General features: G+C 42.6%; 2 protein-coding genes across 3 annotated transcripts; one reads left to right on the top strand and one right to left on the bottom strand.

Annotated features, from left to right (window-relative positions):
• The first annotated feature begins 241 nt into the window (after nucleotides 1-241).
• Nucleotides 242-23546, top strand: loxl2a (lysyl oxidase-like 2a). 2 transcript variants are annotated; one of them, XM_075460515.1, is made up of 14 exons: nucleotides 242-364; nucleotides 1915-2229; nucleotides 4685-4860; nucleotides 11962-12170; nucleotides 13640-13856; nucleotides 14502-14685; nucleotides 15858-16009; nucleotides 16097-16264; nucleotides 18449-18614; nucleotides 19007-19247; nucleotides 19345-19460; nucleotides 19620-19756; nucleotides 20103-20214; nucleotides 21700-23546. In XM_075460515.1, the coding sequence occupies exons 2-14, from the start codon at nucleotides 1935-1937 to the stop codon at nucleotides 21768-21770; spliced, it is 2244 nt and encodes a 747-aa protein (XP_075316630.1). In that variant the 5' UTR covers nucleotides 242-364; nucleotides 1915-1934; the 3' UTR covers nucleotides 21771-23546. The 2 variants fall into 2 exon arrangements, with proteins under 2 accessions (XP_075316630.1, XP_075316631.1); XM_075460516.1 differs by having other exon boundaries at nucleotides 242-380.
• On the bottom strand, nucleotides 20676-26529 carry r3hcc1 (R3H domain and coiled-coil containing 1). The gene is made up of 9 exons (XM_075460517.1): nucleotides 26410-26529; nucleotides 25925-26056; nucleotides 25586-25723; nucleotides 24749-25301; nucleotides 24385-24560; nucleotides 24215-24285; nucleotides 24015-24110; nucleotides 23724-23862; nucleotides 20676-21459 (listed from the first exon to the last, which is right to left on the bottom strand). Exons 2-8 carry the CDS (start codon nucleotides 25966-25968, stop codon nucleotides 23753-23755), a joined length of 1188 nt encoding a protein of 395 aa, XP_075316632.1. The 5' UTR covers nucleotides 25969-26056; nucleotides 26410-26529; the 3' UTR covers nucleotides 20676-21459; nucleotides 23724-23752.
• Between the last annotated feature and the right edge of the window lie 186 nt (nucleotides 26530-26715).

Below are 26715 nucleotides of genomic sequence, written 5' to 3'. Positions count from 1 at the left end.
AAAGACAGCAATTAGTTCATTTAACAGCATCTCTTTAAGAATCCACAGATTCAGGTAGGAACTCTGAGGCTTACAGGATCACAGGCTATCAAAAGTTTATTTTCTTGTGTTTTGTAACCCTGGTGGTTTGGTCAGAAGGGGCGGGGTCAGGATGCTGAGGCAGTCTCTCATTGGCTGTCCTTTGTGGTGAGGAGTGGGACTCAGGCTCGCAGCCAGCTGTGAGGGGAGACCAGAAAAAAAAGACAGCCTGGAAAGTACTTAAGGGGCGAAGAACCGCTGCTTCACACTCCATCCTCTACAACAGGTTGGAAACTTCAAAGTCAGCGTCTTGGAGATTGTGGAGTGCTTGTTCTTCTCTATCTCAGTAAGTCCTTTCACTGGTAAGAGTCCTCTGGTTGTCTGATTCACTGGATGTTGCTTCGCACGTGCATGAATGTGAATAACTCATATCAGAGTACTCCCTGTAAACTGGGATTTTCCGCATTTGCCGCGCTGTACGACTTGAGACGTAACTCATTTGCACTTTTATTTGATTAATATTGGTTTAATTTCGTCTCTTAATCAATGTTTTATTAATTTATTAATTTTTTTTTTCAACTCAAGCACCGAAGCCAACTAAAGTTCCTCAGTACATGGGCTAATACGATTCTATTAGCATCGCGATTTTTTAAAAACTCACAGTGAATGTTTGAATGCGTTGACCATGACAAGTTCTAGATGTGGTGTATGCTTTTTCTTAATTGAATAACAGGCAATACAAGGGTCCTGACTTTGACTCTCAACGCAGTTAATTAAATATGTGGAATTCATTTTACATTCCTTGTAACTACGTCCTATTAACAACCAGCTGAATTAATTCAGTATTTAACTCTTCCTTGCTGGTATCACAACATGATTCTGTTGGAAGCGGGTGTCTCTCCACCTAAGCAGTGTTACTAAATTTGAAGAAGTTTAAGTGTATATTTATTTGTGATTATGAATTTGAAGTGCCACTCACAGCTCCACAGATGTACTCTCTCATCTGTGATGCACTCATTTTTAAAAACATTCACTCCGACTTAAATGAACTGCTGCCTCTTGCTGAGTGTAGCCTCTCAGAGGAGATGAGCCACATGTTGCACTTAGGCTCACAAGTGACGCCTCACAGAGAAAGAGAGTTTATTGACCTTGTACTCCAGGGGTGTTTATTCAAGCGTCTGCAGTTTGCTGGGCTGTTACTCTGACGTCATCTCAGAAAGTGTCCCCCGCACCACCTCATTCCACCAACACTGGATGATGAACAGGTCTCCTAACTATCACTGTCTCCCTTCCATCCCTTTACTCCCTCAAGGCTTTAGGTCCCACTGCTGACACGTTCCTGGTTTGCCATGAAAGGCGGGTTCAGCTTTCACTCTGAACTTCAGTTCAGAGAGTTTAGTTGAGCCTCAAGGAGCAGATCAGATGATAAATAACAAGGGCAGCACCCTTCCTGCAGGGCTCACATTTGCTCTTCATTAGCATGTCATGCAGGAAAAAGACAGGTCTCATAACCTTGATTTTTAACCGAGCCTTCCCAAAATTTCGTTTTCTCTCTCTCTTACTTACAGTCAAATATATTTCGTCTTTGTTATCCAACATTCCTGTAAACGTGTGGTCAATTCTGCTTTTGTACTTGTGGTTCCATAGGGACTAGTGAGAGGTCTTTGGGAGCCAAACCCACATTTTATAATGATTCCCCTTGCTCTTTATGGACACCAGTACAGTGCACCACTAATTGCTGTCTGCCTCGGTCTGTCTCAAGATGACATTTGGCCCTCACTTTCAGGCTTTGCATTGAGACAAAGATGCTCCAAAAGTGCAATTCACTGCAGTTGTATGTAGTTAATAATAACAATAATAATAATAATTGTCTTATTTTTCTAAATCTCTCCATAGATCAATTTTCCCATCCTCCTATGGTCTTCATCATGTTGCACGCACGTGCCGCCTGCTGTCTCTTGCCCACCTTGCTGAGCATGTGGATGTTGTGCAATGCTCAGTCAGACTCTGGCAACCCTGCAATCCAGCTACGTCTAGCGGGGGAGACGAGAAAACACTACGAGGGCCGGGTGGAAGTTTTCTACAACGGAGAATGGGGGACAGTGTGCGATGATGACTTCTCCATCTCTGCCGCCCAAGTGGTCTGCAGAGAGCTTGGCTTCCTGGATGCCGAGTCCTGGTTGCCCTCAGCCAAGTTTGGAAGAGGGGAAGGTAAGGCAAAAAGCATCAGTTGGTCTTGAAACTTTCCCTTAATCTTACTTTATCAAATCAAAACCTCCCAAAGTTCAATATCCTATTCAGCTGTCCAACAACTGAAGTGAGGGTTATAGGATGTCTGTGTGGGTGATCTTCCAACCACCGAACCGCATATAATCAAGGGGCAGCATATCTCTGCATACAGTTCAATGTGTTCCATGGAAATCCTTGAGTGAGGTACAGGTTTTCCCCGTCTGACTCTTAATCCCCCTCAGGCACTGGTTTTCTCATTAGACATGAGCTGGGACACGCCAATCATCAGAGCAAGGAATGACTGGAAACACTGGGTGTGTAAACTAGACACACACAGACATAATCTCACCTCCTTTTCTGGTCTTTTTCTGTTGTTCACGGTTTCCTTCATCACTGTAGACACTGATGAGATTCCCAAGTCTGCAAGTGGGATAGTTCCTGGCTGCCGGTGGTGACTGTAAATCGGTGACTTTAAATCTAGTCAGCGTCTCTCGTTAAAGCCACATGTTTTCCCTCTCTGTCGGCCACATGCAGCTAGCCACTTCAAAAGTGAAGTACTTTGCTTCCCAATTAGCTTCCTAAGGCACAGCAGTCATTATTGAAATTTCAAGAATCACAGATGTGAACTTATGCAGCCCATGCATTTAATGTTATGTATTGTTATTAGAAACAAATTAAGAAGCTGTTAAGTGTACATAGATATATATCGATACACTGGCTGCACAGAGCGGCAGCTGTTTGCAAGTCAAGAAGATGGTTTCCTTTGGGACTGAATGAAGGTGTGGCCGCCAAGTTTTCAGGGGGTCAACAAAGAGGCACTTGTCAGCGTGAAGGTCTGATGAAGTTGAAAGGTAAATGACTTGATTTATGACACAATTTGTGCATAAGAAAGTGCAGATTTCTCATTAGATTTAAAGTTACACGATAAAATTGCAAAGAATTTAAAGAAACGTTCGTCCTTATCCACTGAGTAAAATCTCTTGATGAAAGAGGAGAGGAAGGGTTCCTGTTAACCCTGAAAAAAGAATATCCAAAAATAAATTGCTTCAATCGGTAACGAGGGAATTAAAGAAGTTTATCCATAAGGACAAACTATTATTTTTCAAGTTGATTCAATCCTCAGAGGTTCACTGCCATCACAAAACCAGAAAACTAAATGAGATTCGCATGAAGAAGTACATCTGAGCAACCATTGTCTCACACTCTTTCTAAAGCGAAGTGTGTTGGAGTGTCAGTTTGTAAAGATTGCATGTGTGGATGGAAACTAGTCTGATCTGTGTTTATTTTTTTTTGTTGGTGGAGACACACGGCTATAAAAGTAATCAGCGGGATTTTCCTTTCCTCATCATGATGATTTATGGCTGCGGAAAGAAAGCAACAAACGTTTATAATTAGGGACTTAAGTACATTACAATTATGAGGACATCCCTTTTGGAGTACTAGTCCAGCAGGGGTGTTAATAAACTGCTGTTGCGTAACTTTTATTATTTTTATTATCCACTCATTGTGGATAAAACTGAAATGAAAAGTTTTTGGCCACAAATACCTTTATTCAGGTAAATCTTTTAAGGAGCATTGCCCCTGTCAGTTCTGTTTTGAGTTTTTGGCTGTCTTATGTAAAGTGGCAATAAAACCTCATGAAAACTGATGTCTCCATGTGGACTGTACTCCTGTCTCTTTTCAGCAGCTTGTAAAGCACCCATTAAACCTGGAAAAGCTAGTTTTAACTCAGCGAGCATAAGTCATCACCAGCTATGTGTTAGCTCACATAAAAGCACACTGAGACCGAGCTGGTTCTCCCTCTGTTGTAATTTATCATTGGAACACTTGGCTCTTATTATGACTTCATCAAAGAGGAGGCTACGTGACTGCATGTCTTTACTTTGATGGAATGATCGCAATGTTCCTCAGCAACATGTTGAGACTGTCAGACTGATGAGCACCAGTTTGGAGGTTTCCATGGCCACAGTCGGGTGGTTTTCCTCCTGGCTGACTCTGACCAGCCAGCTGGACAGCAGTGAACGGCTTAAGCCATGACAACATTTTTTTGCCAGGTTTTGGCTGAAGGTTACGTTTGAGAGTAGGTTTCCCGTCTCAGTAACTTGACCTCAGTGGAAATTATGTCAGTAGGATGTGACTAAATCACTAATTTTGCTTGACAAACTGTCCAGATGGCAGACATTTTTATTTCACTCCACAACCTAACACAGGAATCACATGGACATTAAGGAAAACCTTTGCAGATTAACTTTCTGTTTATCCAAAAAAAACTGATTAGTTGACTTAATGGCATCAATATTTAATACTAGTCATGCTAATCATCAATTGACTTTCCTACTGGCCACTAATTTGTTTGTTATATTGATTTAAACTGGACTAAACAAAGCATAGAAAGAAAAAAAGAGTTGACTGTATTTCTGCATTACTCTCATTCCAGGTCGTATCTGGCTGGACAACGTGCACTGCACAGGTGGTGAGAAGAGCCTGGCTCAGTGTCAGTCCAACGGTTTTGGAGTATCTGACTGCAAACATTCAGAAGATGTCGGGGTGGTGTGCACCCAGAAGCGCATTTCAGGCTTCAAGTTCATCCGGAACCAGGCCAACAGCAATGAGGTAGGTTCACATGGACCAGCGTACTCACAGTCAAACATGCAACAAACACTGATGTTCTCCACAGGGTTGGATTACTTTATCACAAATTCATTATCACGAGCCCACAAAAGGTTCAAGTACACGCATGTAACCCAAACAGATGTTTCTGAAATGAAAAAAGGAACAGAAAATAAGCTTTAGATGAATAATAATAATAATAATTAAAAAAAATCTTATGGCAGTGAAAGTGCTCCAGTTTGCTTGAAGCAGAGTATCTTCTTCAAATCGTTCCAGTTTTCCTGAATGGAATTGGATTGCACAATTGAAAGCAATAAATTTCTTATCTTGTAAAGGATCTATGAAGTGTTTTTTTCTTTGAAACACATCTAGCAATTTCATCTAGAGATGAAACACATCTGTACAATACAAGTAGTGTTTGAAGCTTGAACAGGAAAACATTAAAACATCACAAGCTGTAACATGACTTCAAAAATATATATATATTATAAAGCCTTGTTTATTTCTGTGTTAAACTTCTGTGTCATAGCTTAGACTGGATACTAAACCAGTCAGTCAGAATAGGAAGTATTTACCACGACTGTCTGAACCAAATACTGCCTGAGTCCTACATTATAAGTCTATCGCTGCACACACCAGACCCCCACTCAGCTGTCTGGGAGATTATGGAGATGACTCAGAGAGTGGGAAACCATCCTGTCTGGCAGAAGAGAACGCCCCCGTACCGGCCGGAAAGTCAGTGTGGGCTTGTGAACGTGACAGTGAGAAAGGGAGGAGAGGATATTGAGGCTTTTTTTTAAGTTAATAAAAGACACGGCCATAGAGTTCAAGCAACATTTGTCTGGCAGCATCGAGGATAGCCAGGGCTTTCTCACTGACTTCATACCAGAGTTTTTTCGTTGGTTCTTACTAGATGTGGGGTGGAAGAGTTGGCTGCATTACAAGAGTCTAAGCAGCCAGAACAGTGACCATGTTTTCCACCGGGCTTAGTTAAGATAATAAGCCTGAGGAGAACATCTGAAAAATGCTGTTTATCATTCTAATGCCTAGTTTAGTCTCGGGAATAAATGAGTTGAAGAAAATGAAATGTGTAGCTGTGGAATGCTGAACACTCGTCACTACACTCACATTTTTTATAGGTTGTGTATGTAAGCAGCACCATCTTGCTCCGTGTTTGTTCTGTGTATTCAGGGTTTCTTGATGTTAGTGCAGTCCGGTCCTCCACCCTGCAAATATTTCTTTGGTCTGTCTGAAGCCCTTTGAGTCACAGGGGAGAGGAAAGGGAAAAAGGTGTAGCTGCACCTCTTTAACTATGCTTGAACTGACAGCGGCAATGGGCAGCAGTGTTCGTGCAATCTGTTTACTCACAGCATGAATTGACATTCTGTGCCCAGTCTGGAAAGTTAACGGTCCCCGCTATGTGCACTGCTGTAGGTTAATACTGAAAGGGTGGAGCAAACTTCAAGGATTCCTTGCACATTGTGTTTCCTTCTTTAAACACAATTTCAATAGGTCTCATTTTTATTTGACTTAAGGGACACATTTAAAGGCACACAAACTTCCACTAATATCTTTAGGTAAGTCTCAGATTGTTAGAGTAAAACTCCAGGTCACAGAAATGTTACGAACAACCATTTTCCTGCAAAGACGAGAGCAGAGGCATGTTTGTCTGCGAGATTATACAAAGACTACCAAAAATTAATTTCCTGGTGAAAAAGTGGAGCAAAGGCAGAGGGAGAACCTAATTAATGTTGGTCCTCCTGATCAGGCACACGTCTTGTCCTTGGTGTTGGATGCGCTCTCCAAATGCCCTTTTAGTTCCTGCTTTGTGAAGTTGATGTCCTGAGACTGCTTTAGATGCAGTTATGTACGGTGTTTGCTGAATACCAATCTATCTTAGACAGGCTACAGCCCTTGTCCAGAGCCGTAATTTAAACTCTGACCTTCAAAGTTGCTGCCTCTTGGAAGAAATGTCTGTCTCAAAGGCAGTCTGCTTCTGATCTGACCTCTGGAGACAAACGCCATGTGTCCACAGCCATTGTCAGCTGGTCATACAGCACCCCTGAAAGAGCAACAGAAGACCACACATTCCTGTGTGACTGAGCCATCGTCATGAATAATGTTAAATTATTTTAACCATTTCTGCAACAGTATCTGTTGTAGAAGCAGATGGTTAATGTCATCGTGTATTTGTGTCTTACAGAGACAGGGATTCATTATATTTATGACAAATCTGGGGGTTACAGTTATAGCAGGAAGTTTCATTCATCCTCATTTAGCAGAAATGATCCAACCAGCTCTGCGGTGTTAAGATGTTTATGTGGGAATAGGTCGGAGTATAATTTATTTTTGGATGATTGTAGGTTTGTGGTAAAAGTTTGATAGGAGTCACTCCAGGACGATGTTTTCCAAAAAGCTGGCACTGCTGTTGACTTGTGTAATCGTTGTGTAATGCTCTGCTCCGTGCCAAAAAGAGCTAGAATCAAACTGAAGCTAGAATTATTTTTGTCGCCATCTTTTTGACCGTTCATAAACCAGTGCAGATTAAGAAAGTAATCCGTTTTTAAATGAGGAAATCACACACACTTCTGCACGTGTTCACGAGCAGATAAAGTTCTTCGGGAGAAAGGGGAAGCTTTGTTCCAGGAGGAATAAGGAAAAGATTTTCAGCAAAAGCAGTTGCAGTTTACCAAAAGACGCTGTTTACCTCCACCAAACAGTTAGATCAGATATCGGCACACACAAGATGCCTGTCGTAATAAGAGAATGAAGCCTTTTTATTTGTTATATATTTAAACAGGGCAACGGTTGTGCAATGGAGTCGGGTTTCTCAGGATTTCAATTCCTCACATTCTCGTCTGTACAACAAAAGGAAACCTGAGCCAGATGAGGACTTGCCCTCAGTGAGATGTATGCAAGAAGCTTATGAGGAGGACAGTGATCGAGTGGAGAAAAGGTTGATTTATGTCATGAGGCTTAGGCCAGTTTCTCTGGTGCAGGCAGAGCAGAAGACTACTTCACCACATGTTCAGCAGCTGGATCTCACTGGTCTCAGCTCTCCTTTGTGCATCAAAGAAACCAAGTTGAAGGCTTTTATACCTGGACTTAATGATTTACTGTATTCACATTGTTCTGAAACATTGAATTTGAATTATTTTATGAGAACTGCATGTGCGAGTGGATAATACCAGCTAAAGCGATCTAAATGTAAGTGTCCATCAGACACTTGAGAGCACAATGGGATTTAGTTATGTTGCAGAACTTAAACTTGAAAAGTTGGACATCTTGGGACATAACCTGCTTTATAGTTTAGACTTATATAGAAAGGACAGAAGTCTTCATTTTTTATTTCATGACGATACGAGCAGGGGAGGATTAGCCAAACTCGGCTCACATTAAAACAGTTGCCCAGCTTCTGTCTAAAGGAAACAAAATTAGCCTAATAGCATTTTTTTAGCTCATCATTTAACCTTCAATTTGATGCTCGACTATTTCTTGCCTGTCCTGTTGTCCGGTAGCCTCACACCAACAAGATGTCAAGATGTGTTTTATGTCAGCACATAAAACACAAGTTGTTGTTTAGTGTGACTGAAACAAATGAGATAAGTTGTTTAGAGTGTTTATTCCAAGCTAAATTATCCAGCTGCTGGCTGTAACTTATTCAACAGGTATTATATCCGGTCGTGCTGTAGTTAGGTAAGTCCTGTCCGACATGAGTTGTGTGTGTCTTTTCCTTTTTTACTGTCACGATGGGAGCCATGCACTCTAATAGATATTCCAGATGCAAAGCACAACGTGTACTCAGTCAAATTAGGAGCCTGGGGGCCAGTGAGGCAGAAAATGGGGTGGGGCAGATGTGAAAGTCACGTCGGTGTGTCGAACTGTTCGTCCAAACTGAGGCGTGACAAGCATTTATACATGCCGTGCAATGTAAACGGGATGGGTGGTAGGTGAATCTGGCACACGTGTAGAAGAACGTGCATCAGGCTAGAAGGCTGAAGGGACTGGAAGAAATGCACAGTGGTGGAAGCATTAGTCAGGCACTGGCTAGACCACAGCCTCATGTTCACACATCTACATTCTGAGGGAGACCCAGTCAGAAAAACAAGTCTGCGATGCAGTTGGAAATAGTTCAGTAATTACCAGAGCTCACTTCAGAGAGTGGCACTGTAAGATCTGACTGTTTACTTTATTTTTTCCCTCAGTCAACACTTACAAACAAGGACAGGAACATTATTTAAGGGAAAGAATGCAGTAAAATGAAAACATCATTACCTCAATAAGACAGGTTTACTTATACAAAGTTCACCTTGTAGAAATGCTCATTTGAAAATCCACTTCAGTTTGACTTGCAGGATCTTGACCTGCACTCATTACAACCACTCCTCAAGAGATGTTAACACACTGCAAAGGCTGCTCACTTGATTTGACTGTCCAGACCTAATTGAGAAAATAAGCCCCACTTTTACCGAGGCAATAGTTATGCTTCTGCTTCTGTATGAGTGTCTTTTCACAAGGACTAAAAACAGGCAGAATCAGCTGAAATGTAGCTCAATCTAAACTAAGCTGAGCTAACTAAGCTGCTCGTCTTTTGCAATAAACTGAAATGTAAAACTACTCCTTATATGTGTTTCAGTTTCATGTCTCTTTGTTCTTTTCGCTGCAGCTGAAGGGTTTCTAAAAAGTAACCGGTGTGGACGGTTGGGCCACAGCCAAACAGAATTCTGCTGAGTTTATGTTTAGTGGTCAGGGTTTGGGCGGGTGATGGGCGCCTGGACTGATCCCAGCTGTGCATTTCTGTCCTCTTCTCTTCAGACCACCAGTTTCCTCCTTCCGAGCCAAATGCAACACTGCTCAGCCCATCTCAGTGCCCCATTTCAGACTCCCCTCGCACCTGTTTGACATTTCAGTCTTTTACTTCCTCGATTTCACTTTTTTCCGTGACCTTTCATTAACCTCCTTTCATTTTTTTCACTTTGTGTTTTTTTAATTAGCTTCGTGTTTTAATCCCAAAGTGAATAATCTCTATATCCTTCTCATTCTTTTTTTTTTCAGGAAGTAGAAAAATACATTTTAAATTGAGAACGCCAGCTCTGTGATCTTGATCACGTCTCCCTTCCTTCCCTCCCTGCCAGGCTCTGACGGAAAAAACTCTGTCATACTCTGACCAGCAGGAATCTCTTCATGAAAGAGTACTTTTTACCCGCTCTAACGAGTGCGGTAGGGGGGGGGGGGGGGTCACTTCTGATACACGAGAGGCTCCTCCTGCTTTGCAGTTTTGTGTGTTGAGAGACCCTGAAGTTCTGAACATTCCCTGAGGCTGACGCCATCTCAGGAAACCACTCTGGGCAAACATTTAATATTCTGGGAGACATGCCTGAATCTTTTTTTTTTTTCTTCTGGTTTAAAGAGGCTGGCTGTTACAAAATGACCGAGATCAGCACTTGCATATCACATAGCAGCTTAGAGTTTGGGCTTTTCTTTGGCACCCATGGTGCAACTTCACACCCAGCCAGGAGCAAACGGCAGCATTTGGCTCATGGAAGGAACTGAACAATGGGAGAGTTATTAGCTATTTTCCCATAGAGCCCCGAGGTCAAAGGTAACCATTCCTTCCTGATCTAGGGGTGGTCAGTGTGGGTTTTGTTTACCCACACTCTGCCCAGCTGGCAGTGGATCACCCAAAAACAGTCCTTAGCTTACTTCATGTCCAGTTGTAAACATCGGTTTACAGGATTTTTGTGATACATAGGTTTTGTTTTTTGATGATGCCTGAATTCTAATACTTGTTTTGAAGTCTTTTCGCCCTAGATTCCTTTCAAATGTCCCCATGGAAAACAGTCTTCTCCTTTTTTTTTCCAACTTCTTTTCTCAGAGCTATGAGTGAGAGTGGTGACATTGACAAAGTGATGTCGACATCCTGTCATTACAGATTACCATTCTATGTATTTTTCTTATGAAACTGCAGCATTTACGACTTCTTCTCTAGGTTTGTGTTTTACTCACAAACCCACTAGAGATCCTTAAATCTCAGCTCTAAAGTCTGAGGATGCTGTGAGGCGCCAAGGCTTCTCAGCAAGTTTAAACAAAACTTCATTACATTGTTCAAATTGACTTGCTTCATTTTCCAGCACATGTGCTAACTTTTGGGTTCACAAGAGAGAACTTCAAAGGGATCTTTTTTTTCTATTTCTTTCTGCAAAGGTTTCACGTTTCCCACATGATGGTTAAAGGCTATATTCTGTTTTGTAATATATCACATGGAGTAGTTCATTTAAACTGAATTTACAAATAAACTGACTACATTATGTAAATTGCATTTTCTTACATTTCTGCAGATGGCAGTTTGTTGGTGCCTATGCTCACAAGATATACATATGTATATATATGCTCACCGGTTCCATAATTCTGTTTATATAGTAATGAGTTGGTGAATAGTTTATAGTTTATGGAAACTTCGGCTGGATTTCGGTGTAATCCAAAACTGTTTCACAGTTTGTACTTCAGAGGGAGAAAGACTGTCAGATCACTGTCAGATATGATTGGTTTTGACAGTGTTTGCCATAAGACCTTAATAACTCTGTCAGGAATGTTTGTCTTGACACAACGAGCAGCAGTAAAATACGGACTGGTCATTGGAGTGCTGTTAAGTGTTAATAATCTGGCAGAAGCTTGTATCCACCTAAACAAAAGCAACAGCCAAGTCAAGAGAGGCAGCATGCTCACTTCAGTTATTTTTGATGATGAACATAACAGCACTTACTGACAACAATCCTAAACATTCATAAAGGCTCATTCCTGTTAATAACATGTGCCATGAGAGTGCTAACTCCGTCTCACATACACCCCTTAAAACAAAGTGTTGCCAATATGATTAGAATCACCTTTTAGGGGATGTGAATTGAGTGCAGCTGAAAAATCAATGAAAATTCAACCAATAGATGTGATGTGTCAAATAGATCAGTCTAGATGATATGCTCATCACTGAATGTGATAACTGAACTGTTACATAGTTGTGTTTCGATCCTTTGCCAGTGCAAGTCTGAAAGAATGGTGCCAAACTGCCTGCACATCTTCTGATCAAATATAACCTCTGTTTGTCAGGGTCTGTCGGTGCAGGTGGAGGATGTGAGGATCAGAGCCACATACTCTCAGAGAAAAAGGATTCCCATCACCGAGGGCTTTGTGGAGGTGAAAGACGGAGGCAAGTGGAGGCAGATCTGTAACGAGGAGTGGACAGAGATGAACAGCAGGGTCATCTGTGGCATGTATGGCTTCCCCGGGGAGAAACGCTTCAATGTCCGACCCTACAAGTGAGTAACTGCGCTATGACCTGCGCAGCAGGGTCGAAACAAGGCGAATTAGATATAATGAACGTGTTTACGCGAGTTGAACTTCAACATAATTTAGTTTAGCTATTAGTGAGCTATTATTTAGTAAAGTTTAGTTTAGAATGCAGCAGTGCTCTATACTAAATACGCTGATCACATTCATGCCTTTGTTAAAAAAATAAACGAGGCATGATTTCTTGTACATCACGTGACCATGTACAGTAGAAACACTCATGTTAAAAATAGAGGACTTGAGCTTTTTTTTCTTTGACTTTATTCTGTTTAGGAATGCTCAGTCCGTACCAAACTGATGTTAGGAAACGTTACACAACCGAGTTTGTTTACTTTAGTCATCGCTCATCCCTTCATCCATTTTCCACTCTGAGATTAAACAGACATGGGCCTCTAGATTCTTGACAAGAGGCCAAATATTGTCAGTGGTAAATGGGCCTAGACAGGAAAGGGTTGAATGCACTAGAGTGTAAAACAGTAACTCGTTCGGTCTGCTTACAAGAGAACTGAAGTTTAAAACCAAACGCTTAGTGAACATGAGAAAACAATTACATGTGCAGATCTCACTCCCAACCAAAGTTGGCCTCCCAGTATATAAAAAAAAACTGTGAAATTATGACAGATTTCTTTGCAAATAATGTCCTTCAGAAGAATGCACAAGTGTAATTCTGCCAGCTTTGCACCTGGATCTTCACATTCCTGATGTGGGCCTTTAGCAGGAATGTCTATGATACGATATGACTGAAGGAATCGGGATACATTTGGGCGAAAGTAGTTTAAAAGTTTTAATAGATGTGATCTTTTCTGATTCGATGCTCATCTTACATCCAGGGCAGAATAAACCAGCATTTGGCTTTGTGCATTACTTTAGATCAGAGTCTGTTAAAAATGGAGGTTTAGTTTAACAGAGGTGAAAGCTTACGTTCAAGCCTGTTTTTATTTGTAACCGCAGGACAAAAGAAACTAAACATGCCAACACGGGTCCGGCGAAATGAACAAGCCCCAATCTCAACTTGGCATCACTTCACTTTTCACCGACCGCAAATTGTTCCTGGAGTCAAGCCAACTTTAACCTCTTTACAGCATCTGATTAAGCTGTACAAACTATAAGGCTAATGATGTCGCTTCTGCTGGTTTAATTTTATGGTCTGCTCAAGGTCCACTGTTGTTGGGTTTCTCAGTGACCCTTAGTTGGTCATTTTCATTCAAATATGGGGTTCAAGGAAGGTTTAAGAATCCCTCTCACAATACTTCCATTGTTCTTCACAGTATCGATCAGCATAGCTGAATTCCTCCTAGTTGGAACGTAAAATCCCACATCCCAGAAAACGGCTCCGAAGTGTTAGAAAGAATTTCACAAATATTCCATGTGCCTCTCGACATAAAAGAAGGGACACCGTCACACAGCACTCCCGAGCATTGTGTTCATCTCTCCTCAGACTGCTGGCGAAGCGTCGTAAGAAGAACTACTGGGGTTTCTCTGCCAACTGCACAGGCAACGAGGCCGACCTTTCTGATTGCAAACTGGGCCGAGAGATAGAGCTGAAGGGCAACGGCACGTGTGGGAAGGGCATGCCTGTAGTAGTCAGCTGTGTGGCGGGACGGGCCTTTGCTTCGAGCGCCAGCACCGGTTTCAGCAAGGCCTACAGGGTGGAGGTTGGTCAGAAGTTATTATACATTCGTGGTTGCACAGCGTATCATTAATTTGTGCTGTCTTTTCTCAGGAAAACAAGTTACAAGTTTGAAGGTTGTTGTGTGTACAAAAAGGGAAAAATTGTTATGTGGCCATACTGAACTAATAAGACAAATTGACTGTTTTAGATAAAAGTTTATTAATCAGTCACTTGCAACAACAGGGAATCCTGACATTGTCAGACATTAAATTAAAGGAAATGGATATTTAATGGCAGTATATATGTTCACAAATAGAAAAGTTAAGACAAAAAGAAAAGGGTGTATTTACCCCTTGAGAGGTTTAGTTTGTTTTGTGTTTTGTGTTTGAAGAAGTGTGAACGCTGTCATGCAAATCCTGGTGGACACCAAACATATGGACAGAAAACGTTTGAAAAGGTGCCATATTACCTTTAGAGCAGTTTGATTAGAATATGCACACAACATGGTACAAAGAGATACAAAAGGAGTTCTGTGCCGACCCATAATTTTGAATCACTGGCTGCTGAAGTTTATCAAGCAACACCTTAGCTTTTAGCTTTTTCTGATCCTGTATACCTGTAACAGTCTTTTAACAGACAATTCTCCAACATCACCGCTAATTTAGTTTTTTGTGTTCCGTTTCTGCAGCAACCCTTGGTCCGTCTGAGAGGCGGAGCCATGATAGGCGAGGGGCGTGTGGAGGTGCTGAAGAATGGCGAGTGGGGAACAGTTTGTGACGACAACTGGAACATCAGAGCAGCCACCGTGGTGTGTCGAGAGCTGGGGTTCGGCAGCGCTAAAGAGGCCCTGACTGGTGCCAGAATGGGACAAGGTACTGTTACATGTAATATAGTACTATTGGATGTGGTAGTACAACTATATATGTATATATATACATACATACTTTATCTGTGAATTAGTTCTGTATGTACACAGTAACATTTAGTGAAAGTGTTGAACTTAGTTGCTCATAGTTTTTCAGTTTTGATGAAATTTCACAAAGTCAAAATCCAGGCACAGCTTGAATTTAGAACCCATGACCAGCTGTGAAAATGCACCTCTGCCTTCCGTACCACCACCCATTTATGTCCCACTTCAATCAGTCTAGACCTCGAGTCAGCACATCAAGGCATTATGGACTGTATGGAGTAGCATGTTACAGTTTATATGTTGAGCCAAAAATCTGATTGAAATGCAATATACCACAGCCCTATCAGAATCATATGGTTTTCAGAACGGTCGTTTTTTTTCTTTCTTTTTTTTCGTCACAGCAAATCAGAGGAGCGCACAAAATGTTCCAGAAAAGAAAACAGACTTTATGGGTTTCAGAAGAGGAATTCCATGTTGGAGAGTGAACTAGGTTGTTGGAAGGATTTCTTTATGAGCCAAGCACTGAATCCAAAAATGGCGCCACACACAGGCTTGGAATAGATTATTGTGTTCAAGTCAGTGAAGTAGATTGAGCAAGAATATCAGTAAAATTCAGTCACTAGAAGGTGATTTCTTTATTTGTTAGAGGACTATCATATGTATTAGACACTGCTTTACAAATGTATAAAGAGTTTTGCATACTGAATATCAATACTTTTTCCTGCTGGTGCACATGGGAGCAAACCCTCCATGGAGAAGGCACTCATGTTATTGTGGAAACTGCCACACTGAGAGAGAAATTGTATATATATATTTTTTTTTAAAACGAGCCTTCTGAGTCTGTTATTCATTTGTCATAGCTGACCGCTTGTTTCCTTTGCAGTGTAATTGTTACTCTGAGAGGACTTGTTGTTCTAACAAAACCAGGCAGCTGAGGATAGTGCTTTTTCAATCTGGAGTAGTGGGCAGTACAAGTAGCTTGTGTAACCTAAGGATCAGATTTCTTCCCTCCTCTAATGGAAAGTCATGACAGTTTTTATAGCGTGCATTGTGGTATTGTTTCAGCTGTGAGTTTAGTCATTATTTCAGTGGATTTTTTCTTTTCAAAAAAATGTGTCCGCTGTGCACCTGCAGGGATCGGGCCGGTTCACATGAATGAGGTGCAGTGCTCTGGCTTCGAAAAGTCTCTGACCGAGTGCTACTTTAACCGCGAGTCGGTGGACTGCAGCCACGAGGAAGATGCTGCCGTCAAGTGTAACGTTCCTGCCATGGGCTTCAACAGTAGAGTGAGTAACTCCATCTACCATGTTAAAGAAAACTAAAATGTATTTGCACTGGAGAAGACATCTGTGTAAATATATTGCCGTCCTCAGCTTCGGTTATATGGCGGCCGAAACCCCTACGAGGGCCGTGTAGAGGTCCTGGCGGAGAGGAACGGCTCGCTGGTGTGGGGCACGGTGTGCAGTGATACCTGGGGAACCATAGAGGCCATGGTGGTGTGCAGACAGCTGGGCTTAGGCTTTGCCAGCCATGCTTTCCAGGTAATGTGTCTAAAGAAATGTTTCACTGACATTCCAGTTTCTATAATCCCTGAGTCAAAAGCTTTTTTTTTTTTTTTTTTTTTTTTTTTTTTTTTTTTTAAAACCTCTTCTGGAAGAACGTCATCAACTTCAGACAATAAGAGCTGCACAGCTGCATGACTCTTAGGACACTGTTCATTTGATTATAGTTCATTTGAAAAACTTCAGCAAAAAAGTGACATATTTTCTCTGTGACAATAGTTATAATATATCTAGAAGAGGTAAAGAAAACTACATATGATTCAGAACCCTGCTTTGACATTTAAATTTTTTTACATTTTCCTTCCTGAATTTGCTGGGAGGGTTTGATCAGGTCAATAAACTACATCACACAACCACTTATCTGTAGAAAACACTGGTCTCAGCAGTGGTTTGTATTTTAATTTGCTGACACATTGCGGGTATGAGTCCATGTGTTATTTTTCTGCATTATTGTTTTAATGTTATTAGGGATTGATCGGCCTAAAGTCCTTCCTATTTTCAGTGAACTGTACGAGCTTAAACACTGCTGTGAGGATTTACTGTAACCACCAGGCTGAATTTCCTCACCTTATAGCGCCCCTTTGACAGTTTTATTGGCTGGAAACAGGAGGAGCAACAGATGATATGAAGGTTATAGCCACATGAGAAATGGATTGGATTTAATCAGCCTTGCAGTACTTCCCAGTTGAAGCCTGTTTGTGAATCTGTGTGTGCGTGGGAGTGGATGCCATTAACTCTCTTTTTAACAAGCTCGAACTTTATTTACCCCAGAGGGCAATAATAAAGATGTCATTTGCATAGAAACGCAAAAAACACATAATGAGCAGAAAATGCAGGTCAGTGGGGGGTAAACCTATGACACAAACAAGTGTGCAGCCACTCAGCAGGAGTGACTAGAAATGCGAGTCTGTGTTTGAAGTTTAGTGGAACCACCACCAGTAAACCAGATGGAACGACTGGGCCAGCGTCACAACCTCATCCTGCTTACGTCCAAGTAAAGCTCCCACTGAGTCATGAGGTGAAAGGTGTGATGGGCTAGACCATCCCTGTCCTCTTTATATCATGCTCTTCTAAGGCATCTGGAATTTATGGTTCAAGATTATGTATATCTGGAAAGTATGTGTGTGTGAATCACCAATAACTGCAGGGGGGAGTTTACGAGTGGAACTTGGAGTGGATCCGGTGAAGGCTATTTATCTGAGTGTAATGCAACTTCCTGTCTCATGTCTAAATTTCAGGCCAAACCGGCATAATAACATGTCTATTGTCACCAAACACAACAAGTTGTCATTACATAAGAGTTCTCATGTAAAGAGTCATGCATGCCTGGTTTTTGTTATCACAGAGCACAGCTTCAGCTCCCCTAGAGACTCTTTCCAGTCTGACTCATAAATATTTCTCCAGGCAAACCCCGGCACCAGACGGAACAAATGACATCCAGCTTAAGTTATACTGCTGTACGTCTCTCCTTCTGCTCAGCCCACCAGCAAGTATTGCAACATTCATGTCCCACGGTTCAGTTTCATTCTCAAGAATCCCCCACTTTCTCTCAACATGGAAAATCTGAGGTTCCCTGACAAAAGATTTCCCTTTAGTCTGCAAAATCCTGTAAGAAGGCTGAGTCAGGACAACCGAGCACGACTCGCTGCGTGTGTGATATGCGAGAGACCATTTGATCACATAAGCCTTTGCGGGACACCTGGCATGACATGTCATCAGAAATTGATTAGAGTTAGAAATTGTTACTGTAACGCATGACAATATCCTTCTCTCCTACGGAGTTGAAGAAGCCTGATCTTCTGTTTGGTTGCAGCTTTTATGGGCATAACTTCAAAGTATACTTATTAGTCTTTCCTCTTAGAATTAGATGGGTGATACTACTCTCATTTCATTATTTTAAGACCCAGCCAAAGACGGCACAATTAAACCCAAACCTTAGAAACAGGAGAAGGCTACACTGGCTCTGTCCAAAGGTAGTAAATCTTGTGTATAGTGTCACATGATGATTCAATTAAAAGGTAAAAGGTGGAATTTGTCACAATGCGAGGAGTTTCCCCCACGTGTCCTCATGCTAACTTTAGAAAAGCAGCTGTTGGTTTTAGCTTTGAACCTAAATCTTGATCGTTCAACTACATCATGTGTTTTTTTTCTCCTTTTTATCAGGAGACATGGTACTGGCAAGGAGATTCATCAGCTGATATTGTGGTGATGAGTGGGGTGAGGTGTTCAGGAACTGAGCTGACCCTGGGTCAGTGTCTGCATCATGGCAAACATGTCATCTGTCCAAAAGGAGGCGGCCGCTTTGCTGCTGGGGTTTCTTGTACTCAGAGTAAGAAAAATGCAAAAACAATCTGCCTTAGTTGAAGAACTTTGCCATTTTACATGAAACATTTTATGGGCAAAACACACCAAGCCTCTCCAGTTATATATTTGTTTAATGGTCACCGTTGGGAAAGTACGTGTGTAAATAATGAAATGAATGTCATCACTGAGGACGTGAAAAGAACACGGCCAGTGTTGTTAGTGACCGTCTTTTTCCACCTGTGACATTTTCTCCCAGCCGATATTTTCTGTTTTGAAATGAAAAGAAATATAGAGAAAATACCGGTGTGTTGCTGTTGGACCTAAAGTTTGTAAAACTATGGTAGAAAATGTAGTTCCTTAAAGCCCTATTGAAGAAAAATGGCGTTTCTGTGATGAATGCTGTTCTCACCCTCGCAGCGGCCCCAGACCTCGTCCTGAATGCTCCGGTTGTGGAGCAGACCACCTACCTGGAGGACAGGCCCATGTATGCGCTGCAGTGCGCTCACGAAGAGCATTGCCTGTCCACCAGTGCTGAAAAAGCAGATTCCGGTTCCTACCGCCGCCTTCTCCGCTTCTCCTCCCAGATCCATAACAACGGCCTGACAGACTTCAGACCGCGGGCGGCTCATCACTCCTGGATCTGGCATGAGTGTCACAGGTGAGACGTCACAGAACCAAATCCAAAGCAAGCTAATGGAAAAGCAGTTAACGGATTATAGCGTTATTCAAATTCACATTTTCTCTGTTTCATTTAGGCATTACCACAGTATGGAAGTTTTCACCCACTATGACTTGCTGAGTCTAAACGGCACTAAAGTGGCAGAGGGACACAAAGCCAGCTTCTGTCTGGAGGACACCAGTTGTGACGAGGGTAAATATATCATTTAACATCTAATATTCTACTCTTGTGTTCTCTGATCAATCTACTGTATGTTGTTCACATGATGAGGAAGCTCTCATATTCATTCCATCGATTGAAATGAACACGCGTGTGGCTTGGCATAACATCAGAAAACTGTTGTGGATTCAGGTATTCAGAAGAGGTACGAATGTGCAAACTTTGGATCGCAGGGCATCACAGTTGGCTGCTGGGATACTTACAGACATGACATAGACTGCCAATGGATTGACATCACAGATGTGAAGCCCGGTGACTACATCTTCCAGGTAAACATCTGGTCAGTGGGTCCACCAGCCCCATCAATATAGTACATGTTCTGGCTGAAAGGTCTGTCTCAGCTCCGGACGGTGCAGTCAAACAGATACCTAGTCGCCACATCTGCTTGTGTTTGGTGCTAAGCCTAAACAGATGTTAAACAGTTTTACAAACAAGTGAGCAGGGACTGTTGAAGGACACTTGTCTTTCTGATGGACACCAAATTGCTGCAAAATTAACTCTTTACCTCCTTTTTCTGAATAACTTGCAAAAATGTCACTGTTTAGGAGACACACGACCAACATTATTACTCACTAATACACCAGTAACAAATGCTCCCCCCCCCCATCCCCACAGGTCGTGATTAACCCAAACTATGAGGTGGCAGAATCAGATTACAGCAACAACGTTATGAAGTGTCGCTCCCGGTATGATGGACATCGGATATGGATGTACAACTGTCACATAGGTGAGAATACAACCTTCTGCATTTGGGAAAATAGACTTACTATTTTGAAGAAAAAAAAATGAAAAGAAAAGAAAAACTCATGGCTGTGCCATGTTCACTTTGATTAAAAACAGCTCGTTCGTGATGTTTTGAACCTCTGACTACGTGCATTCTGCATCCAAGTATTAAATATACTGAACTTTGTGACACATTATATATCTTACTAAAAAGACTAAATGGTATTTCTCAATTTAGTCTTTTTAGTAAGATATATAATACCGCTTCATTTAATATCCAGCTTTGGTGCCCCGAGACTTTGACTGTCACACAAAAACACTTGCAGCATTTTATGCCGCCGTCAGTTTTTCCTGCTGAAACTACTGAGAAGGTGCAGCTTAAAAAGAAAAATCGTGCACACAGAAACCTCAGACTGCATTAAGTCCTGTGACTTGAGATCACCTCATGGCACATATTCAGTACATACCAACATCTTTGTTTTTTTTTATTAAATACAAAGTTTTACAGTTCTTCCAAGATGGCACATGTTTGGACATGTTTCAAAGATGTGAGACTGGTTTTAAGTCAGTAACAGCATGACATGAAAATACTGTAACGATACAGTAACAAGTATAAAGGGTCTAACACGCCAAGATTTCACTGGTCAAACTACGTGTGATTAAAAACCAAACAAACTGAGAAATTGAAATGTTTGTTTTAAAACATTAGAAATATCTTTATGCAGGATATTTGTTTAATCCTATCCTGAGACTGAACATGGAGAGGAAGTTGACAAGAAGTTAGAAAATTAACACTTTGGTGGAATCATACAACCAGTCCTGCGTCACCTGGGCAACAAGGAAACAGAAAACCTCTCAAAAACAGCCTGGAAATTAAACACTTGAGTTTTAAGTCAACATGCAGTCAAATTCGAACGAGTTAAAAGAGCTTCTTCCATTCTGGAGCCTTTGCAACTGAAATAGCAGTGCATCTGTTAAATCCCCTTTTCATCTATGCCGAGGCGTATTCGCCTTATTAATGACGCCGACAGCGAACGGGAGCTGCAGCGAGCAGAGCTCAGGTGCAGCTGCTGGCGGTGCTTTCACGTCACACTCTGAAATCTGAGGCGGATGCCAGCGGTGCGGGACGGTGAACTATGTCGGTCTCCTTCTTCACTTAACCAACCTGGTGTGACTGCAGGAGGCCAACGCGGCAGGACAGCGGCTGCACTCCTCCAAATCAGTTGAGGCAGATCTCTGCTGAACCTTTCTGTAGAAACCAGAACAAAATGGAAAACCAAAGGTCACTTTAGACACAGTTTGCCTGGTTGTTTTCTAGCGGCGACATCACTTTCTGATCAATTCAGTGGTATATATATAAAAAAATAAAAAACCTCAGAGGTACTCCGTTCACTTAGGATCTGTGTGATTATCAGCTGCTTGTCAGGTGATGTTAGAGAGTTCTGCTCTGCTCGTCTTTTAATCATCCCCTCCCTCTCTGACTTTGCAGGCGGCACACTCAGTTCAGACACCGTGGAGACATTTCCTGGATTACTGAACAACCAGCTTTCACACAGGTAGACCCAAGATGGACAATACAAATGGATGGCATCGGGGAAGCGTGAACACATATCTGACAACCACTAGAGGGGGCTGTGTGATTTTATTTTTTTGTGCTCTCTTGGAGCAGTGCTGGATTGTTGAGCTCAGGGCTCAGCTGGTACCGTACACCATGGCTCAAGGGGAAAATTTAGTGCTTGCTTACAAATTTCATTTACCACATTCAGCTGTAAAACAACCCACAAAAAAAGTGTTTGTGTCTCTTAGGCTACGTTCAGACTGCAGGCCTTGATGCTCAATTCCGATTTTTTTGTGAGGTCGTTCACATTGCAATTAAATGCGCCCTGTATGTGGCCTGCTGTGTGAACGGCTCACCGCCCCATACTATCCCGCATGCGCAGAAGGGCGTACGATGACGTCATACGTGCCTAGCGTTTGTGGAAGTAAACATGGATGGTAAGAGTAGCAATGCATATATTGCGATTTTAAAGTTGTTGTCCAGCCAGAGCCAGCACATTAATCACGGCATAATTTTAAAGAGGATATTAAAAAGAAAAAGAGCTAGGCTTTTGGCCCTGGCTTTTTGTGGGGCAGTGGCATCGTCTATCCAAAGACACGTTTGGGTGCATCGTCGTAGCCAGGAGAGGTGGGACTGACGTGAGCGGCTTTTCAGACGCGTCGGTCGGATAAATGCGCCCTGGCCGTTCAGACTGCAGTCGCATGGCAAAAGATCAGATACGTATCGGAATTAGGACCACATATGCAAGTGGCCTGGATCGGATTTGAAAAAATCCGATCTGTGCTGTTCAGACTGTCATGAAAAGATCAGATACAGGTCGCATAGGGCCAAAAAAAAATCGGATTTGGGTCACTTCAGTGTGCTGTCTGAACGTAGCCTAAGAGTCTCCGATGTAGGTTTTATCTGTTGCTTATGCAATAAGGATTATAGCCAAATAACTTAAGAAACTAACCGCCAAGAGTTGCTTTAGCCAAACTTTTTGAGTGTGGAGAATCCCACCAGAAATCACACAACACCACAGCCCTCACTGTATGCTGTGCTTCCTTTGGATGGATGAAAATAGTCTTCTGCTAATCTGGTGCTATAACTGGTCAGAATCTTGCACTGTATGTTAATGCTCCGACAGCTGAAATGAAAAAAAAACAGCTGTATAAAACAGGTTTGCTTCGTTACTATTCAATAGTACAGGCATCATTTACTTCACACTGAGAGCAAATTCAGTACACATCTATAATAAATCGCTGCCGTTGTATTTAACCAGCGGGAAAATGACAACACGCAGCCGCGTCTGCAGGATTTTCATGTTCTGTCAGAGGCTCCAAGCGCTGAACACAACAGGCGCCGGCAGTTGCTCAGTTTTTGGTTGCTGCAGGGTTTCATAAATGGAATTAAACTGAGTGAGAAGGTGCTTCTCTTGCAATACAAGTTCGAGCTTCCGTTTGAGAATGTTATATTTATTGCTTTGTTTCTCAGTTGTGACAGTAGAAACACATTTCCATCCTCCGGATCTACACCTCCCATCTGCTTCTTCCTCAGCGTCTGAGTTTTGTTAAGTTATTTCCGTCAGGGACTACGGTGACATTGTGGAAGCACTGTAACAGCCACGTTCGCGAGTGAACATGTCTCCTCATGGTTTTGTAAATTACTCCTTTAATGTAGCAACTCGAGAATCCTTCATTTTATAAGGGGACTCGTTAGTTGCCAAATGTTATCATTTTTGTATGCAGAGATGAATGTGGAAAGCATTACATTTTTAAATAAATTATGGTGAAAGCAGACCGCTTCTGTAAAGGTTTCTGTGTATCGAAAAACCTGATTTAAGGTATGTTATTGGTTTTCAGCGAAGTTTCATCCTCCGATCAGTAGCACTCCGTTATCTGGATTAGTTGTGTCAAACCTGAGCATTTATTAACCAGAGCAAAAAATGCTCAACACTTTATTCTCAGCTTGCTCACCTGTATTGAGCACAGGTGCTCAATTCATCTCAGTATCTCAGCGCTCTGCCTCGCCCCCGTAAGCCCAAAGCTCTGGTCACCATCCGCCGGGCCACGGCGCTGTCTGTCCTGGGACGCTCCTTCACTGGCTGGATGAATTCTGGAGGAATGTCGCAAAAATTATCTTATCTACAGCAACGGCAGACAACAGGATATTAACACAATAACGGCTCGTGGTTTTAATATCCTCAAACACAGCGAGCCGACTATTTACGGCAGCTCTGGAATTAAAGTTGGCGGCGAATCTCCCACCTGCCCGTCTCAGGGCCTTTCCTTGGGCTTTTTTACTCCCCTCAGAAAGCGCTCGTGCCTTCAGCAGTGGGTGACTGATAGAGAGGGCGTGGATTGCTGCATATGAAATAAAAAAAAGTTTAAAAAAAGGCCAGCTTAAGTCACAGCTCACTTTGAAGTCAAATTCAGCACCATATTCACCAAACAGTGAACTCTCTCACCTGCTGCCTCGCTGGAGAAAACCCCCAGGGCGTGTGTGTTGTCCACCCACTTGATCTTCATCCCGCCATCACTGAGACCACACAGCAAACCACTTTATTTAGTAACAAACTTAGTGTCTCTGTGTGATCATTTGACCGTGTCGTTGACGGAGTCGAAGGTTGGCTCGCACCTGTATTCTGTGAAAGCATCAAAGAGATCGTCCGTCTTGAGAACAGCCGGGAAGTCGTAGATCTCGATAACGTGGCGAAAGTCATCCGAGTTGAGGGATACGCTCTCGTAGACGGAGAAGTCATTGTGGACGTGTTCGATCGAGACAGCTTCCGCCTGTTTTAGATGCGCCTTGATCTGAAAGAACAGGGGAAATATTAGCTTTTCACGAATAAGTGCACGCAGTGGAGTTTGTGGAGCAAAAGAAAGAAATTAACCGGAAAGCAAGAGAACATACTCCGACGAGGAGACAGAATGTAAGTGAACGTCTGGGGAAAAAATACACAAGAAAAAAACAACCAGTGTCAAACAGACCTGGAACTTACCAGCTCAGTCACGTCATCAGTCCCCGTGGTCGTGTCCTCTGTCTGAACACCGTACTGCACGCTAGCGAGGTCCTGCCTCTCATCCTCCAAGTTCATCTCAGCGAAGCAGCACTGAGTCTGCTCCCAGGCGTGAGCCTCGCTTTCATGCAGCCTGAGCGCCAGCATTTGTGTCTTTTCCCGAGGACACGGAGCCGAAATGTTTGCAGAAGTGTCGGTGATACCGTCCGCGTAAGAGGATGAGTACGTTGGAGTTTCTGTCGTTTCGGAAGAGGGACAAGAATTTGCCGGACAGCTGGTGGAATTACTGCTACTCGGAGCTGAAGCCGTGGAGTCTGTGTACGCCGTTGGGCTTTGCGAGCTTTGTAAAGACAGTTTCTCCCGTGCAGCTCGTGGCATGTACAGGGGCTTGTCCGGCCTTTTGGCTCCTCGGCTCCGCGACGGGATTGAAGGTTTAGGCTTGATGTTGCTTTCCATCCCCGCCCTCCCGCTCGGGAACTCCTCACACGAGAAGCTGTTGTTCTCAAAATCACTGTCTTCTTCTTCTGACTCCCCCCTGCAGGTAAATCAATAAAAATACGTCACAAAAAAATATATAAATATAAAAATAAAATCCACATTTGCAACTCAGGTATGCTAAATGTAAAAGAAAAAAAAAGAACTCTGTATCTATTTATCCCTTTTTTTTGTTGCTTTTTCTATAATAGTGTCTGTCATCATATCCCAAACTCTGACAAACACTAATGAACTTTCATCTGTACCAACTGTATCATCACATCTGATCAGAAGAGGTCAGTTTCTCAGAGTCTACAGCTACACAGGTTTAAATTAGTTCAGCACCGCAGCTCCGAATGGCAGATCACCACCCTGCGGCACCAGCTCTCCCCCACAGAGAAGGTGGTGAGCTCTGGTAAGTCTTCTATCGTCTTGTGGATCAGGTATCGTAGTCTGCTTGGTAACGGGGGGAACAGAAGCACGCTGGACAGAAACACAAAGGACATGACAAAGTTGTGTTGCAGTGATTACACAGTCAAAAGGAACCTTTCCCACATTTAACTCACTTCTGCTGCGCACTGAGTTAGCACTAATACATGACAGCCCACCACTCCAGCTGTGGGAAACTTTGAGTTTCCCACAGCTGGACAGACTGCACAGAACAGCGAAGTGAGCCACACTCACCTTTTGCCGTCGCTTCTCTGTTGGTATGCCTCCAGCTCATCCATGACATGATGTACGAAATGATTTTCTTGCTTCGGCAGATAAACGCCATCGAAACTGGGAAACGCCAGGGTGGACAGACAAAGACGGGTCCTGTTGGCAGCAGGGTGAAGTTCATTAATAACTGTCCTAACAAACTGGAACGATATAATCCTTCCAACCGATACAAAGTGATGATTGACAGCGGGTAATGGAGATAAACAGATGGAAGGATGGATACTGACAGTGGCCAAAAAGTTAGCTAAGTTAGCTAGTTTACGGACAGCTACATCACCAGCACCAATTTAAGCCGAAAGGGGGGAGGGGGTGCAAAGGTATTTGATGTATTCACGTCAGAAAGTACAAGTCTAAAACTCAAAACAAAGCTATCTGACTTTGGTTAACAGATGTGCACGTGCGGTAACGTTAGCCGCCACCCAGATGTTCCCCGCTTCCTGCAAACTCACCGTTAAAGTTGAAGTTTGATGGACGTGGGGCCGTTAGCCAGATGCCGTGTCCACAATTGAAATTACAGGTAATTTCAGTGAAGCGCTAGCAAACCAGTCCCCCCCGGAAACAATTTTTTTTTTTTCCCTTCTCCCATCGGGTCATAGGCAGCAACATATCCGGTCTGATTCTTTCAGAATAAAAGGAAAGTTTGAATGATGCACAAATAAATCACCGATTTGATCAACTGAAAAAAAAACCCACAACCTATGCACGAAGCCACATATTCGTCTTTGTACCGTTGGAAATAAACACGAGGGAAGAAA

Source organism: Odontesthes bonariensis, chromosome 3 (assembly GCF_027942865.1).
Source record: "Odontesthes bonariensis isolate fOdoBon6 chromosome 3, fOdoBon6.hap1, whole genome shotgun sequence".
Lineage (NCBI taxonomy): Eukaryota > Metazoa > Chordata > Actinopteri > Atheriniformes > Atherinopsidae > Odontesthes > Odontesthes bonariensis.
This window is presented reverse-complemented; position numbering and strand designations above follow the sequence as displayed.

What these genes read in the sequence shown, in the direction of transcription:
- loxl2a (XM_075460515.1), top strand. Translation starts at nt 1,935, where the DNA reads ATGGTCTTCATCATGTTGCACGCACGTGCCGCCTGCTGTCTCTTGCCC. An exon ending in CCATGGGCTTCAACAGTAGA is followed by an intron (nt 16,010 to 16,096) that starts GTGAGTAACTCC and finishes TGCCGTCCTCAG; the next exon opens with CTTCGGTTATATGGCGGCCG. An exon ending in TTGCCAGCCATGCTTTCCAG is followed by an intron (nt 16,265 to 18,448) that starts GTAATGTGTCTA and finishes CCTTTTTATCAG; the next exon opens with GAGACATGGTACTGGCAAGG.
- r3hcc1 (XM_075460517.1), bottom strand. Translation starts at nt 25,968, where the DNA reads ATGGATGAGCTGGAGGCATACCAACAGAGAAGCGACGGCAAAAG. An exon ending in CTGATGACGTGACTGAGCTG is followed by an intron (nt 24,561 to 24,748) that starts GTAAGTTCCAGG and finishes CTGTTCTTTCAG; the next exon opens with ATCAAGGCGCATCTAAAACA. An exon ending in TTTCTCCAGCGAGGCAGCAG is followed by an intron (nt 24,111 to 24,214) that starts GTGAGAGAGTTC and finishes TTTCATATGCAG; the next exon opens with CAATCCACGCCCTCTCTATC.